This window comes from Helianthus annuus, unplaced genomic scaffold (genome assembly GCF_002127325.2).
Source record: "Helianthus annuus cultivar XRQ/B unplaced genomic scaffold, HanXRQr2.0-SUNRISE HanXRQChr00c001, whole genome shotgun sequence".
Taxonomy (NCBI): Eukaryota; Viridiplantae; Streptophyta; class Magnoliopsida; order Asterales; family Asteraceae; genus Helianthus; species Helianthus annuus.
The window spans coordinates 808,751-826,701 of record NW_023395517.1 but is presented as its reverse complement, the minus strand read 5'-3'; the positions used below and the strand labels follow the sequence as shown (position 1 = coordinate 826,701).

General features: G+C 39.6%; 1 protein-coding gene and 2 long non-coding RNA genes across 3 annotated transcripts; 1 reads left to right on the top strand and 2 right to left on the bottom strand.

Moving 5' to 3' along the window:
• Nucleotides 1-1,538, bottom strand: LOC110897636. The gene is made up of 2 exons (XR_002568826.2): nt 1,218-1,538; nt 1-1,125 (listed from the first exon to the last, which is right to left on the bottom strand). It is a non-coding gene; the product is annotated as an uncharacterized LOC110897636 (long non-coding RNA).
• A 6,126-nt stretch (nt 1,539-7,664) lies between these two features.
• On the bottom strand, nt 7,665-11,441 carry LOC110897635. Its single transcript, XR_002568824.2, has 2 exons — nt 10,739-11,441; nt 7,665-8,249 (listed from the first exon to the last, which is right to left on the bottom strand). It is a non-coding gene; the product is annotated as an uncharacterized LOC110897635 (long non-coding RNA).
• Nucleotides 11,442-15,810: 4,369 nt separating this feature from the next.
• LOC110900658 (eukaryotic translation initiation factor 5B-like) lies at nt 15,811-17,076 on the top strand. The gene is made up of 4 exons (XM_022147538.1): nt 15,811-15,871; nt 15,943-16,098; nt 16,231-16,704; nt 16,766-17,076. Exons 1-4 carry the CDS (start codon nt 15,811-15,813, stop codon nt 17,074-17,076), a joined length of 1,002 nt encoding a protein of 333 aa, XP_022003230.1.
• The last annotated feature ends 875 nt before the right edge of the window (nt 17,077-17,951 follow it).

The following is a 17,951-nucleotide window of genomic DNA, read 5'->3' as shown; positions in this document are numbered from 1 at the left end:
TTTAATCAAACAGGTGGTGTGCATGATTATATAATAATTAAATATTAGAAATTACACATGAATAAACAGAATCGTATTTCACAATGGTGATAAGAAGCGTCTCATTAGTTAGATTTCAGAAAATATTTTACGCACGTAGGCTGTTTACGCACACCTTGTTTTCCGACCTAAAAACATGTAGAGCCAGTCAAGTAACAGATGGGGCTTAATGTTGGGCTGTCCATAGACCCTTTGCCCACCAAAGATAAATTCGATTCTGTTTTATTTTGAGCCCAAGCCACATTTAAAATACGTTATTACATACTTCTTACCCACATCCCTCCATGAAAGTTACAGAAACTGAAAGTTACCCAGCAATGCTAATTTAAAGTGGAATCAAAACTCACAGGATTTTCATCAAACAGGTGGTATGCGTGCAGAAACTCAATTCAATAGAATTCTAATAATTCAGCTCTCACTACTGTTGCTCAATACATCGTTTGGCAGCTCCTTATTGGTCACGGTCCTTTATCAGTCAGCTGCCTGACCAAAGTTACAAAAGGGCCCGGTTCTCGTTTCCAATTTCCACGTCATTCTAGGTCTCAGGTCGGGTCAGTCTTGTGCAGTATGGTAGCTCGTAACAGTTATGTGAATATGTGTAAGGTGTGATTAAGGTCTAATTCATTTTTACATGTCTTAGAATGTCATTAATATGACTGGCAAATGGTGGGTTGGGTCAGGTTGTGTAATGTGTCCAAACTGTCAGGACGGGTTAGGTTTGGTTCGGTTCAGTTGTGCAATGTGTCAAATTGGGTTCGTCTCTGAATCGTCAGCATTTAAAAAAACATGTCAAATGGAATGGGGTCAAAACGGGTTGGGTCAAAGTGGGTTACCGTGCTATATTTGTTTTTACGGAGGTTAGTGACAGTGGCGGCATGGCTACTGCTGTGGTGGCACTGACGGCGACATGTAGATGACCCTTCGTGCTTAACATGACTTTAGTCCTTTGGTGGCTTTAGCCTTTCGTATATTTGCTTTTTCCTGGGTAGGTTTCTGATTCCCCTTTTCTTGTCCTTTTCCATTCCATCCTTCATCTTATTTGCTTCTTTTTGCGTCTGATCCCTCTTTCTCCGGTTCGTGCACAGTCTGCTACAGAAAAAAATATGTATATCGTCATACAGTATTTCAAGAATATCAAAACAGGGTATCAGCAAAACAGTACAATGGAATTAACTAACCTTATTATCCTTAGCACACAGAGTACTAGATTGAATTTAGTTTCCTTTCCTCTTATTGTCTTTAATCATGTTTTTGACATGTAAACATGTTTCTCTACCTTCCTGTATCCACCATTCCACCCAGTAGTTTTCGGACAAAAAAATTACTTAACCAAATTTTATTGACAAATGTTATAAGCCGATTCGAGATGGCTAATCTCCCAATAGATCCATTGAGTGGGTTAGGCTCCAAAAATTAGATAAAGAAGAAGAGACATTTCTACTACCAATTTTCTTCTTAACATTCAATAAAACCAAAGGCCTTATATAGGCTTACAAGAAGCAAACAACATTTCAGTTGTAGTTGCCTACAACTACTTGTAACTGTGACAGTTAAAAAATTATTAACTCACCAAAGTGTCCTGCAAAAAATAACATTAAATAGACCGAAGTGTGACACCCATGTCATAAAAATACCAAACTTGATCCACTTGTAATCATTTGCACCTTCCAAACAAGCAATCCAGATTGCCAACCTGTCAGGTGACACAACGCCTTCCCTTTTGTCAATCAAATAATAAACCAAAGTTGATTTCTTAGTTGACTTTTGCTTATGACCTGAATTGACCATATCATTATTAAGATTTCCTGCCATATACATCAGATATTGACTATTGCAAACTTTATATTCCAACTGCTGTTCACTTTGGCCCTCCACCCAATTGTTTCCTAGCACTATGTGACTATGTGTCATTGGGAAACAGTAGTTATGCAGTTTCTTAAATTAATTCATTCTGTGCTTAGTGCTTATAACATAATTGGGAACAAAAAAAAAAACAATGTTTTGGGATGGTTGTGGATACACACTTAACTTATTTCGTTTAGATATGCTGCTCAGGTCGGTTTGAATGCATTTTTTGATTTCTCTATTTCTTTATGTACAGTCACTTCTGCCAGCTTCGGGATCTGTCCATTTTTTGTCAAACATAGCACTTGCATAAAACAGTGGCTGTTAAGTATATTGTAGAATCCGCAACATGTTTTTTTCTCAATATATATCAGTTCAAAGTAAGTTCACTAACATTCATACCTTTTAGTATGCAGAATATTAGTTGCCACAACTTTTATCTTTCAGTCATACGTGTTATATTTCTACTTATATATTTTGCTTATATGAAACTTGATAATCAGAAGAGGCAAATTGCTACATGCTATACAAGGAAAAAAAAACTTATACACATATTATATGCAGCTCCCACCATATAATTAATCAAACACTCACATAAGTTTAAAACAAGATCATACTAAATATTTAAGTAGAAATATAACACGAATGACAGAAAGATATAAGCAAAACATATTTATGAAAGATATATATTTATGTTGATAACAAGATATATATTTCTACTCACCATAAGGACAGTTTCATCAGGCAGGAAGACAAGAATTACTTTTCCAGTGTTAAACAAGATGAAATAGGACGATTGTATACGTATTTTTTTTACCAAATCAAATCAAACTGTTAACTTGCCATCCACTCCAGTTTGGAACAAAGTATCAGGTATCCTAGTTCACTGCTACATTAAAAGCCCCAGGATCTAAAACACCATGCAACTCTTTTTTACATATATATTACAAAAAGGGAGGATTTTTTTTTATTATCAAAGAAAATCAAGATTACCAGCAAGCTCTCTAAGGGGGCGTTTGGTTCACGGAATGTTTTGGAATTGGAATTGAAATTCGTATAGGAATTAGAATTTGAATGAACTGGATTTGGAATTTAAACATTCCAATAGGAATTGGAAATTGTTGAATCTCAATTCCATTTTTGTTGTGTTTGGTTGTCAAATGAATTGGAATCCATCACCCCAGCACCCACAACCCCCAGTTTGGGTCGAAACGGTACGGGCCAAAACGGTTCGCACCCAAACGTTTCGCGTCGAAATCGTTCACTTCGAAACGGTAAAAGTCGAAACGGGTGCCGAAACGTTTCGATTCGAAACGGTACGGGTCGAAACGGTTCGAATCAAAATGGTACAAGTTGAAATGGTGCGGGTCGATACCGTTCGGGTCGAAACGGTCGAAGATTCCAACGAATTTACTTTAACTCCTTCACATATAGGAAGAATTCTGAATTCCTTTAGGTAGCGTTCGTTTCATGGAATGGAATGGAATGGAATGGAATGGAATTAGGAAGTTTTTCTTTGTAAAATTGATCTTGGTTGGGGGAGGGAGGAATTTGAAATCCCATGAATTTCTTTAATCAATGAAATTTGTGACTATTTCAACATTCCTTAGAAATCCTTCACTCTAATGAAGGAATGGAATGGAATGTTGAAATAGTCACAAATTTCATTGATTAAAGAAATTCATTGGATTTCAAATTCCTCCCTCCCCCAACCAAGATCAATTTTACAAAGAAAAACTTTCTAATTCCATTCCATTCCATTCCATGAAACGAACGCTACCTTAGTTCAAGGAATTTGAAGGATTTCATGCTCAATTCCAATTTCAGTTCCATTGTCAACCAAACACATGAAGATTGAAATTTAGATTTCAATTCCATCAAATTCTGTGAACCAAACACCTTAAGATGTAAAATTCAGATCCCAATTACTTTAAATTCCATTGAATTCTTTTGAACCAAACACATCCTAATAAAGTTCTAACGAAACACCATAGAATGTGTCGATGACTGAGTGAGGTTTTATATTTGTATCCCCAACAACACAGTAAATTAATTACAGCAGTCGCTACATTACATAGTGATTGTTCCTATACTTACAAGGGAACTAAAACAAAATTTCTAAAGAAACAGATATAGTGAAACTTCAGAAAGAAAAGTCTCTTCAACCAGTTGAGTATCAATCTCTTGCGATACATGCTTAAGAACATATGCCGGCAATGCATAAGCTGGAGGGTTTATGAACACACAAATTATCAAAACATTGTGAAAACCATCTTGACATTGTAATGACCCATAGTACTCAAGTCACTTGAATTCTATATCATAGCTCTGTTTTCAATTGTCACTAGATGTGTACTTTATATATACTTCTGAAGTTTGAACACCGCAGTGCATATAACCGGCCCCATTTTTACGCATATATAATTCACGAGTAATATCCACTATTTAGCATGCCTTACAGTTTTGTCAAGAATATATAGCATGTACAAATAATTACAATTTGACAACACTTGATGATTGTTGCTTAATTGGCATTTTGTAGATTTTTAGCGGGATCAAAATGGTACAAGTCGAAACGGTACGCGTCGAAACGGTTCGTGTCGAAACGGTACGGGTCGAAACGGTTCGATTCGAAATGGTACGGGTTGAAACGGTACGCGTCAAAACGGTTCGCGTCGAAACGGTACGAAACCCGTCCCGACCCGAACCTCGTCTCGTGCGGAAACTCGTGTTGGCCCAAAACCCGTTGCGATTCGAAACCCCGTCCCGTGCAAAAAGTCGTGTCTGCCCGAAACTCGACCTGAACTGACCCGTTCCAATACAAAACTTGCGCCGTGCCGAAAGTCGTCTCGGCCCGAAACTCAATTTGAAGGAGAATGAAGGAGACTGAAGGGGGAAGAGAGAAGTAACCAGGTTTTCGGAGAGAGAGAGACACGTGATTTGAAATTGGAATTTGAAATTTGAATCAAAATTTTGAACCTGCCGCACAAAAGTAGGTGAGAGAGGTTGGCAAGTAAAAAGTCTATCCAGCAAATTAAACATTATATAAAGAAGCAACATGTTTATGCATCATGTGTTGTAACTTAGGCTTAGGGTGTTTTTCAAAAAAAAAAAAATGAAATTTTCCTTTTTAACATTAAGGTTTTAATCTTCAACAATTTAATTTAAAGTTTTAATCTTTGTTTCCCTTTTAACCTTAAAGTTTTAATTTTTGACAATTTAAGTTTAAAGTTTTAATCTTTGGTAATTTAACCCTTTTGATTAATTTGATTTTTCACTTCTAATTCAAAAGTTTCCATCTTATACAGTTTAACCCCTATGATTAGTTTGATTTTTCACTTCTAATTCAAAATTTTCATCTTTTGCGATTTAACCACTTTTAATTTCTTTACTTATGTGTTGTAATCTTGGCTTTGGAGGTTTTTCAAAGAAAAAATGGTTATGCATATGGTTGTTGTAACCTTGGCTTTGGGGTTTTTTAAAAAAAAACGATTTCTTTACTTTTCACCCAAAAGTATTTCATAAATTACTTTTAACCTAAAACTATTTGTTTTTTTTTACTTTTAACAAAAAACTTTTTATCTTTTGCAATCGATCCTCACAACTTTTTTTACTTTCAACTTTGGTCCTTTATAGTTTTTATTTTCCGCAAATTTTTCGCTTTATGCTTGGTTCTAAATTTTGTGACTTAACACATCGCAACGTGCGTCTTTGGTTTAACGTTTTTACTTTTCATTCTGAATTTTGCGAGTTAACACGATGCAACGTGCATTGTGGGTGAACGTTTTTACATCGTCTTTTTTTCCCGTTTGACAGGTTCAACATAAAGTGCACGTCCTAAATTGACTTAGTTATAACTAAAGAATCCCCGCCGCATTGCGGCGGGTCGTACTTCTAGTTGACACAAAAATTCAAAAATCTCACAAATTGACACATGGAATTAGAAGGTGGGAGGGATTGACAAGTAGTAGAGAGAGAAGGGAGGGGCCTTGTGGTGTTGACACATGGGATTTTGAAGCTTTGATTTATTATAATAGAGAGATTATTCAAAGTTATATCTTATAATGATAGGACTTCTTACATTGGAGCTGAACACATGATGTAGAAATATAAAATGGTAACGTGCAATTATCATAGTCGAAGATTACTATAATATTATATTCCAACAAGTACAAGATATTAGACTAGTGGTCTAGATATATAAGTAGTTTATAATAGAGGGTATTAGAATGTAATTTAGTCATCTATATAAACTATTGTAATCAGCAATTATAATTGAATACAAAAAATATTACGTTTGATTTGGTACCAGAGCCTAATCTAACCCCTCTCCAAATCACGGCCTGGAGCTAACCCTACTGCCTCCAATCTACAACACAGACATCGCACAGTTCTAAGACCCTTTTGCGACCTTCTGGAAAATACAGCAGACATCCCAAAAAATATTACGTTTGATTTGGTATCAGAGCCTAATCTAACCCCTCTCCAAATCACGGCCTGGAGCTAACCCTACTGCCTCCAATCTACAACACAGACATCGCACAGTTCTAAGACCCTTCTGCGACCTTCTGGAAAATACAGCAGACATCGCACAGCAAATACAAGATGCCTTGCTTATTTTATAATGTAAATCTACTCTCAACAACTACTATTATTATAAACGTACATACGATTTGATAAAGTTGCTGATTAGCACAAGATGGATACCCTAGCTAAATATAAAATGGTAACTTGCAATTATTAAAAAGTGTTATGCTGGCCGGAGATAATGATATTCCAACAACACAAGACATCCAATGAAAACACTTACGTTGTTAGGTCCTAATATCTAATGTGACAATGCACACGAACATAAGCAAAATTTTACTAAGGATGTTGGGTTACTCGCTTGAGTTCTTAGTCTAGGCTTGCGGGAAACCAACGGGGAATTCAAATTCAGAATGGGAAAAGAACTGTTGTTGCCAAAGATAGATATTACCTCAAAATTTTAATGACTATTTTTGTTCAATAATATGCGTCATGCATGAAACCATTGAAGCAGGCACATGAGGTTAGGGCTGCAAACAAATCGAACGAACACAAACAAGACCTTTTGCTCCTCTCGATTGCATAACCTTTTGCTCTACACATTCCAGATCTCATATGGTTTTACTCTTATAAGGGGCGAAGGGGGGGGGGGACCCGACCCCGAACTTTTCGCTCAGTAGGGTTATATATGTAATTTTCGTATATAATTTTTTGGGTATATACGTTTTCCACCCCCCGGTTCTATAAAAGTTTTGGGTATATACGTTTTCGACCCCCCCCCCCCCCCCCGGTCATTCGGGTCAAGCTTCGCCACTGACTCTTAACAATCATTTGATATCTCTATTTGATATCTCTGTTCTGGTGATATGCAGAACACAAACCCGAATTTTGATATGCACACTAACACTAACCCTGTGTTCAAAAGCTGTAACTTTGGCTCCTAGTTGGTCAACTATGGTGCACCATGCCACTGGTGTTGAAATTAACAAAACAAACAAGTCAGTCATGGACAAACAATCAAGTAATAAAGTATTACAAGTCATAATCAACGCATAGACAGTTTATTATTCATTGATGCTTACATTTGTAGAACAAATTAGTCTTCATAACAGCCGTCTTCGCGGGTCACAATCCATAAATATTTATATTTTAGTGATGCTTACGTTTTGTTGTTTTTCTTCCCTGAGTCCAAGTGATGATCATGATGAGTGGGCTTCCAATAATGTTTTTTCGAGAGTACCTACTCAGGCTAATATAAAATGATAGATATGTATTTCTTTAATATTATAATATTTTGTTCAACATATTATAGAACTGAAACTAATTAAAGTACTACAAAAGAAACACGCGACTCGGATCAGTGATCTATTTGTATTTGATTACCAGCATGGCACGTGTCACACAGATCACCATCATTTCTTGTGATCCAACTGCCATTGATTTTGACCTTCGAGTAATGGTTGACCAACAACGACTCCCATCATAACTCGTAGAAACACCCAGAGAATAGATAGATCATAGATGGCAGACAGTTTATCAAATGAACCCTTTCTACCTGCCAATGTAAAGGCCCATTATAAAGTTGACAGTGAACAACACCCCTTTTTTGTTGGATCGATTGCCTTATTCTTTGACATCCTATGAATATCAACATCCTCAGCAGCTGCCAACTATCACAAGCTGCTGTAGACTTTGACCTATCAGAAGCTTTTGACTTTCTATAATTGTCACAATATGTAGCATCAGCATAGTATACAAATTTGGCCCATTAGGACTAAGACCAAATTCTGACTTTGACTTTCTTCGATTTTTTTTCCAGAAATAGATTATTTGCAGCCCTATTAATCAACAACAAAACATGGTCAATCACAGTCATTATGCTACTTTGACCAGCTTTGACCTTTATTAAAATTTGGCCATATTTTCTACACAAAATAATGAGTTGCAGGCTGTCGAGACTATCCCAATTGCCATCATTAACCCAAAATTTGTTCAATAACACCAGATTCAGAATAAACAACCCCCATCCAAGAACACCCAACCATTGGCGGACCTACATAGTGGTCAGGGTGGGCGGCCGCACCCCTTGAAAAAAAATTTAGTGTATATTTTAGGCAAAAAACCCGACCGCACCCCTTGAAAATATGGTTGAACACCTCATCCGCACCCCCATCAAATAATTTCTGGGTCCGCCACTGCACCCAACATAATGCAAATGAGTCAACTGCAAATAATATTGGCACCAACTGCCACCTGCATCATCCAACACTAGATATGATTGGCCTATACCGGTAGATCCCTCTTATCTTCATTCCGATCCTGAATCCTAATATCCCACATAACCCAAAATTCGAGATAATTTGTAGTTTTAAGGAGTAGAAGAATAACTTTTAGGAATTTATAAAATCCAAGATATAATACAACTGATGTAGTGGGTGTATTTGGTTTTAAAGCATTAAAAAGTGAGTTTCAAAAGATATTGAAAAACAAACAGAATTTGTAAATCTCATAAAAAAATGTGCACATGTAGGGATTTTTAGGAAATATGCTCAATTCGATGCTCCCACACATAGAGTTTTAAGTTTTTATAACAACTATAGAGCATCCCGTTGAAAATTTAGCATGTATATATGAGAAGTAATATAAAATATATTATTTACAAGTCGGCCGCCCCCTCCTGCCCCTTAAAAGCTTCGTCCATGATTTCAACCTATATATACTAATTTCAAACATCCTAATCTTCAACCCTTTGGTGTTCTGTCGTTTATTCAATTCAAATCAACATACACACTGTAAAAATCACATCTTTTAATATACATGTGACATGGATGATTCATGAAAATTACACCCATTGAAAAGCCATGTCTCCTAAATTCAGAATCAAATTGTTTTACTATGCCAAGCATGTGAGCCACTCGGTTTTCATACTCCAGTGGTTGCACTACATAAGCATGTCTCCTAGATTGCAATAGCTATCTACATAAACAGGTTTAGAAGTTGAATGACATATTTGGTGTAGGCAAGAGACTAAGGAAAAAACAAATCATATATTCATGAAAATGAAGTAGGAAACATTAAGCGAAATAGATCATATCTTACACCTTATGTTATCATTACGAATAGTTCCCCAAACTCGATCATCCATAACCAAACCATTAAGCAAAACCTAACACCCAAGAGTCAAAGCATATTGTCTTTAATTCATTGCACAACCCATAAGCTTGATCCATTAGTAAGTCCTAATTTCGCTTAATTGCCTAACTGCAGTTTCTGTCCGACATAACGATGGCAATGCATTAACAAATAACGTTTAGAATATAACAGTATCACAAGAAACAATGAATATTTCTTGCATTGCAACGAACTCATAAATTTCGACAATGATGAAGTTGTTGACAAAGGGATGCTGTTGTAGCAGATATTAAGTAGATCGCTAATATTATTCCTTAGTTTTTATCGATAAGTCTGGCTAATAAAATCATAACTTAAAAATTATCTTATTAATCATCTTCTCTTAGATGTAGCAGCATATGTCTCATGGTGGGCTTGCATCCTTATCTTCCTTACAACACCTTAAAGCCACCATAATCAAAGTTCCCGTTACACACATGTCATATATTCCGAAAACTTTTTAAATCCAATCATTCTTTCCATCAGAAACCATAATCTTTTTCTCTAACCCAACTATGCTAATTTAAGGAGTAAAAAACTCACAGGATTTTTATCAAATAGGTGGTATGCGTGCAGAAACTTACCACATGTGAACCAATTAACTTCTTAAAACAATGTGTATTTCAGTTAAATTCTGCAAATGATAATTCAAGCCTCGCCTAGATTTTTTTAATAAACAATTAGATAGATCTAAACAAGTCCTAAGTAGCTGCTGTTCAAATACACAGAACCCATACCTGAAGAAGAAGCATATGTGACTGTATAAAATTGAATAAATACAAATCCTTGACTGGTATATATTTTCTGTTATATGTTATACGAGATGCTAAAAGTGAAACTAAAAGTCAACTAAGAAAGAAAGCTAAGAATCTAAACCTACTTTTACATGTTTGCTTAGTTGGCATTTTGGAGATTTGAAACAGGTTCAAAACAATACAATTGATATTTTCTATATAGTTGAAGTGGGTTTCGTTCAAGCATTTCATCAAACACATGGTGTGCATGTTAAGTTATCATGTTAACATCATAAATACGAAGATTACATGTTATTTAAACACAGAATGCACAATGTAATCTAGTTATCTGAACAAAAGATAGCAAAAAAATAAAGCTTTTAGAGTCTTCAGGAGCAGGCCATCAATTTGTTAAATCATACCAAAAGGAGAACCAGAGGGGTGGATTGGGTCCAATTGGCAAAGTAATTGGAGATTGAAGACGATGTTGTTATAGTCGCCAATAACAACCTTCAAGGTTTCCATTTTGCTGCTTTCTAAGATGGCCATGCGGGTTTCTCTTCTATCAACTTTGTTAGGTTTATATTCTGCACACCAGATGTTTGTGTTTATGTCTCACTCATCATGTCTTCATTTTGTGAAATATTTTCACAACCACGGGGAGGAGCTTGTATAAGGAGTGTGTGAAGGCTCTACAAGAGGGGTAAATGGCCGTTTACTATCATTTCCATGAGCAAACTAGCGCCGGGAAGTTTGATAAATATGGAAACGAATCTCTATTACTCAATGAGCATGCCAACTTCTGGAAGATTCTAGAATTCTATACATCTGTGGGTTATTCCGGAGAAGCAATGAAGCCAAATCATAAATATCTAGGCCATCAATTGCTCAACATAATCCTTTGGACAGTGCAAAATTGTGTTGAAACATTTCACATGAACTATTGATTGGTTTTGTATTTACAGGTTTTCCCATGTTATTTAGATTAATCCTGAATGATATTTTGTTGTAGTTTTATAGAACTTGTCCCATTGACATGAAGGAAGGTGTCACGAGTGTTATTTTTGCAGCTCCGTGATGTTCTAATATATTTGAAGTTTATGACGTTCGAAAACAGTTTACAACAAAATATGGAAAAGATCCCCATCAATCTGCTATTTGTTGTAGTTTAGATGTTGTTTCGTTATTTGTTATATATTTCATAGCTAAGTTTGACTGTGACTTTACTGACATTCTGTAAGGGAACTTTTATCATTTTAAAACTCAACTTCTTTGGTTATCCACTTTGATTATTTGACTATGTTATGTATTACGTCTCCCTCGTATTTATTTATCCCGACCTTGGTCATTATCATAGTTTTGGTTGCTATGCATATGTGATTGGTACTTGAATGCTTGTTTTTTACTTTTAAACATGTCAAACAGTTAAAATGTTTTAAAGCTTCGCTAAATGAAATTTTGTCGCATTGAAACAACACATGTAGTCATATAATAAAGAGAATGAACAGCCCATGAAACTTGCCACCACGCTCACCAAATCCATCATAGAAATAACATGTACATTCTCTCACCTCATAGTCACATCAACTCTCCATAGAGAGGGACGTATCGTTTGGTGGCAAGTTGTTGATGTTAATCTCTTAACTAACAAATGGAATAGATAATAATTTAGAAGGTGAAAATTGAAAAACTGATGTCACAAGCAGGAAGAACTAGAAAGTAACAGAGGAATCACACATACAAACACAACGAAACAGAGTTTGAGAATATATATAATATTTGACAACATAAGTGAAAAAAAAAAATCATGTGACAAGTGTAAAGGTATGTATAATCAAACATACCCATTGCTTAAATGCAATGCAAACTTGTCTTGCCATTTTCTTCTTAGTTGGAGTAAGAACCACTGGATACCTGACCTGTCAAAAATAACAAATTAAATTACTCTCGAGTGAAGATGTCAGGCCCTCCAATATGCACAGTATTTTCTATAAAATTAGATATAGGTGATAGAAATTGCAGCACAACTGCACAAGTAAATCACATCTGTTGTATTGAACATACAAATACCATGAAATAATCTCTCCCTTGGTTCTTAATACAAGCCCATTTATGAAATGGATTAGTCCCTTCAACTATTTTGGGCTTAGATTTAACCCACTTACTAGTGCAGTAGCACAATTATGAAATGGATTAATCCCTTCTATTATTTTGGGCTTATATTCAACCCACTTATTCTCAAAAACATATATCCCATATATATACATAGGCCCTGTAGATTTTACTAATGCCATTACAAAATTCTAATTTGATCCAATCAAACTCTAGCCCAGTCCCACCACAGTTCTTGGTCTTATTTGCAATCCAATTATTAACACATCTATTGCAAACTATTCTAGTATTCTGACCCAATGAAGAAACACGGAACTAATTAGGCAACTAATCAGTTTGGTTTATGTTTCTACCATAGTGGTTAATCCTCTAATGAATTATCTGAGCTCCGACTTGATGTTTAATCCTGCAAAACAGAACACCGTCACTCGTCAAGAGGGGAATGTGGGGGTTTCCCTCTTAACCGGGCTCCGGCGTGAGAATAAGCGACTGCTTTGGGAGGCTAATTAAGTGTTAAGAGTGAGAATAGAGGGAATAGAATGTTTAACCTGTGGAATGAGGTCTCTATTTATAGCCGGAGAGGTGTAAGAGGATATGGGCTTATGGGCCGTGGGCCGGTGATTGACAGCATAATGGATATGCTCTTTGTCTCACTGGTGTCGACCGTTTAGTGGCTTCCAGAAGCTCTTCGGCGCTGGCGCGCCTTGATTGGAGCCACGTGTCATTGTTGTCGGCCCTGTCGCCCTTCTGCTATCAGCAGACAAGTGGAGATCGTGGGACAAATGTCTCCGTCCTATGATTGGTGCCACGTAGGCGTCCTTAAGTCCTTTTCGTCAGACGATCGTGGCACACGATTGAACAGAGCCTACTGGACGTTCATTGGCTCTTTTCCACTGCCACTTGTACCTTGTGTACCACCTGGGGCAGCTTTGCGCTGCTTCCTTGTGTGATCCTTGCTGAGCATTTAACTACCCCGCGCGGGGTTAGAGTGGCTGGGTGCTCCTTCAGCATGCTAAGTACTGATATCGGAGCTTCTTGTGGACGAGCCCTCGCGCGACTTAGTGCAGGAGAATGGCGCTTCTCGCGCAAGGCTCGTGGCAGGAAATTTATTGATCAAGGAGTATGGTCCCGTGCGCAACCTTGATGGAGGTTTGCGCGGCTTTTTGGGACCATACCCCTTCAAATGAAGAAACACGGAACTAATTAGGCAACTAATCAGTTTGGTTTATGTTTCTACCATAGTGGTTAATCTTCTAATGAATTATCTGAGCTCCGACTTGATGTTTAATCCTGCAAAACAAAACACCGTCACTCGTCAAGAGGGGAATGGGGGGGTTTCCCTCTTAACCGGGCTCCGGCGTGAGAATAAGCGACTGCTTTGGGAGGCTAATTAAGTGTTAAGAGTGAGAATAGAGGGAATAGAATGTTTAACCTGTGGAATGAGGTCTCTATTTATAGCCGGAGAGGTGTAAGAGGATATGGGCTTATGGGCCTTGGGCCGGTGATTGACAGCATAATGGATATGCTCTTTGTCTCACTGGTGTCGACCGTTTAGTGGCTTCCAGAAGCTCTTCGGCGCTGGCGCGCCTTGATTGGAGCCACGTGTCATTGTTGTCGGCCCTGTCGTCCTTCTGCCATCAGCAGACAAGTGGAGATCGTGGGACAGATGTCTCCGTCCTTTGATTGGTGCCACGTAGGCGACCTTAAGTCCTTTTCGTCAGACGAACGTGACGCACGATTGAACAGAGCCTGCTGGACGTTCATTGGCTCTTTTCCACTGCCACTTGTACCTTGTGTACCACCTGGGGCAGCTTTGCGCTGCTTCCTTGTGTGATCCTTGCTGAGCATTTAACTACCCCGCGCGGGGTTAGAGTGGCTGGGTGCTCCTTCAGCCTGCTAAGTAGTGATATCGGAGCTTCTTGTGGACGAGCCCTCGCGCGACTTAGGGCAGGAGAATGGCGCTTCTCGCGCAAGGCTCGTGGTAGTAAATTTATTGATCAAGGAGTATGGTCCCGTGCGCAACCTTGATGGAGGTTTGCGCGGCTTTTTGGGACCATACCCCTTCAAGTCCCCCAGTCCAGTGCTGCACCATGCGCGAGGCAAGTGGTTGGAGCTCTGGACTTAGAAAAAATAAAAGTTTAAGAAAATGCTTCCTTGATTTTGGTTGTCGTTGCGCGTGTAGCCTTTGCTGGTTACAACGGCGCAACTACCAGGCTTGGGTCCAGGCGGTTTATTGCTTTTCTGTCTAGGCGCGAAAGGGTTGTTAAGGCATTGCTGTATTGCGCAGCCTTAGTAGCTTTTGCATGAAGTTCGTTGTAATTTATGGCGGGAAAAACTTCGAAATTTGAACTCTGACAAGTTGGTGAGAAAAGTCGCTGATTGTGACGCTTGAGTTGACTCCTGGCACGGATGTCATCATTCCGACTGTGACGGTTACACTTTGTGTCAGGAGAGCGATGTCCACGCGCGCGTGGTAACCGTCGCCCCTGATTTTACGCGTTACGTGGCATCTTCTGATTGGTCACGTGCGCGGCGATCCCGGCACGTTTACCCATCGCATTAAATGCGATGGGTATATATATCCGAAGAGATGTGAGAGGTTATCACTTTTCTCTTCTACTATTGCTATCTTTCTCTCGTTTCCTCTCTTTTATCTTCTTCGAATCTTCAAACCTTTCAGCAGATCTTCAAGATCTTTCTTCATATCTTCAAGTTTTTAAAGACACTTGAATCTTTATTTACTATGGCTGAAGAACATCAAGAGGATATTCCTGTGGAGGAGGGGCCGGTCCCGGTTCTCCGGTGGGACTTAGGTCTATTTGAGCAGATCGTTAGGAGTTTTCGGTTTCCACCGGAGTGGGATGCACGATATCCGGCCCAGAATCAGACGGCCGCCGACGCACCGCCGGGTTACATCACATTATTCGAAGATTTTTTTCTTCAAGGCAACTTCCGGCTGCCGGCGACGAACTTTATGGGGAACAACTTGCACTTCTACAACTTCCATATTTCCCAGATGAGCCCTCCTGGGATGGTTAGGGTTCGTCATTTTGAGTTCTTATGCCGAGCCCATGGCATCGAGCCATCTGTTGAGAAGTTCCGGGCCTTTTATCAGCTTCAACGGACGATGGGCTTCTTCTCGTTTGCCAGCCGTGGTGCTGCAAGGAAGATCTTGTTAAACCCACCGAAGAGTTTCCATGATTGGAAACCTAAATTTTTCTTTATTCGAGAAGAGGTGCTGCCGATTGCCATGCCCTTCCGAGATTGGAGCGATCCGGTGTTGAAAGAGGATCTTCCGATCCCAAAACACGAACAGTGGTATTAGCAACTAACTCCTACCCCTAATCCGGTATTTGGGGACAATGTATTGGTTGCGGCGCGCATGAGTGACCAGTGGTCACCTGACAGCAAGGAGGTGCCAGTCTTAAAGATTGGTGATCAAGGTCAGTGATTTTCCTACTTTCCCTGGTTCCATGCTTTATGCTTTATTTTACTTATGCGTTTTGATGTGTAGAGGCGCAACTGTACCAAGCTGCCTTTGCTACTTTTGGAGGATCTATGGGCGTGCGCCCCCTTCGCGATGATGAGGAAAGCTGGTATGAGCAGATTAGGGGCAATTTCATGTACCCGGTTGCTGATGCATTTGCCTCGCCGCCTACTGCAACCGCAGGTGCGCAAATACCTAAACCTCGTCCTTTGCGCTCTGTGACTTCTGCTGGGAAAGAGGTTGTGTATCTTTCCAGCGAGGAGTCTGTAGGGTCTTCGAACGGCGAGCTAAGTCCGTGGTCTAACATCTTTGCAGGTGTGTTGCGCGACCTGGGGATTGACCCTGAAGACAAGAAGAAAAAACCTTTGAATAAGAAGAAGGTAGTCAACTTGAATCCGGAGGTGACTAGTAAGGGGGCTGGTAGTAGTCGCGCAACCACTGTTGCTGCTGGTAAAGGTACTCTTCGCCTTCGACAGAGTGACTTAAAAGATTATGTGATAATTAGTGATTCACTTGAAGGCTTGTCCCGCGCAGCTGAGAAGAAGACTGGAGCAGGTGGTTCGAAAAGCTCCGGTAGCGCGGACTCTCGTAACCCTGATGCTGGTGCTACTCCTTCCATTGCCGCGCATGAAGAAGAGGAGGAAGAAGAGGATGCTGCTGAACAGTTGATCAGCAGAAAAAGAGTTAGAAGCGAGACCACAACTGGTGTGGCTTCCGCGTCGATGGTTGGTGCGATTCCCTTGGTTGGGAAAACGAGCAACTTGCGTTCTCTCTATAAATTCTCTCCTGGTAAGCTCTTGACTTCTCTTCCTTTTGTTATTTTCTTTGCTTAATTACTTGGTTTCTGCAGAGATCAAGAAGAAGACCCCTGAGAAGGGGGTTACATTTACCGAGCCAGAGCCGAAGAGGCCAAAGATTACCATTAAATCTTCCCAGACTGTTGGGGTTGAGTCTGCTAAGGACAAAAATGTTGCTGAGAGGGATGAGGCGAAGGCTGCTGAGGCGCAGAGAAAAGTTGAGGAGCGTCGGAAGAAAGTTGAGGAAGAGAAGAAGAGAAAAGCTGAGGAAGATAAGAGGGCTGAAGAGGCGAAGAGGAAGAAAGCCTCTGATGTGGAGAAGGAGACAAAGCAGAAAAAAGGCTATGGAAAAGCCTATCGATGATCCAGAGTTTGAGATCACCAAGGGTCCTGTAAAGCCTCATCAAGAGAGGAGGAAAGAGCTTGAGGTTGCGATACCTACCCACCCCGCGCATACTGAGGTTCTCAATCGCACCAAGATAACTTCTACCAGGGGACCGGGTCGGTATGTTTCTAGTGGCGCAAGCTCTGGTGGTGCTGGGGGTTATAACCCACAAGTTATTGGGGCAAAGGATACCCTTGGTGATATTTACTACAAAAGCTATACTGAAGAGGAACGTGGTAATGCCCCTCACCAAGCTCCCTGGGGTTTGAAACAAAGGGATACCTTTCAAGAGTTCGGACCTTGCCGCGATTGGTTCCTAAACTCCTTTACTCCTGGTGAAGTTAATCGGCACAGGGCGAAGACCCATGAAAGCCTATATCGCACTTATGTGATCGGGGAGGCCAACACCCGCGCCGCTAATCATCAAATAGTTCGTGAGTGGCGGACAATGCTTAGGGAGCGGTCTGATTAGGAGAGCTACCGCGAGCGAATGTTGAAGCGTATTAGCGAGTTTGAGAAGTCAAAAGCCGCTTTTGATGAAGAGAAGGCAAAGTTCGATGCTGACAAGAAAGCGGAGGAATGGGGGCATGAGGGCCTGAAGAACAAACTTCAAGCTGCTGAGCAGCAACTGGCTAAGGAAAAAGCCGAGTTCAAGCGCATATGTGAGAAAGACAATGAGCGTGCGTTCGCGGCTCGTAACAAGATTGTCGATCTTGAAGCCAAGGTTGTTGAGCTTACTGCGAAGGTTGAGGATGCGCAAGCTGCACAGGCTGCTAAGGAGCAGATTGAGGTTTGTAAAACTTATTCCATTTCCTTCTGTGATCTGTTTGAAAAATAGCCTAAGTCCTTTGTCA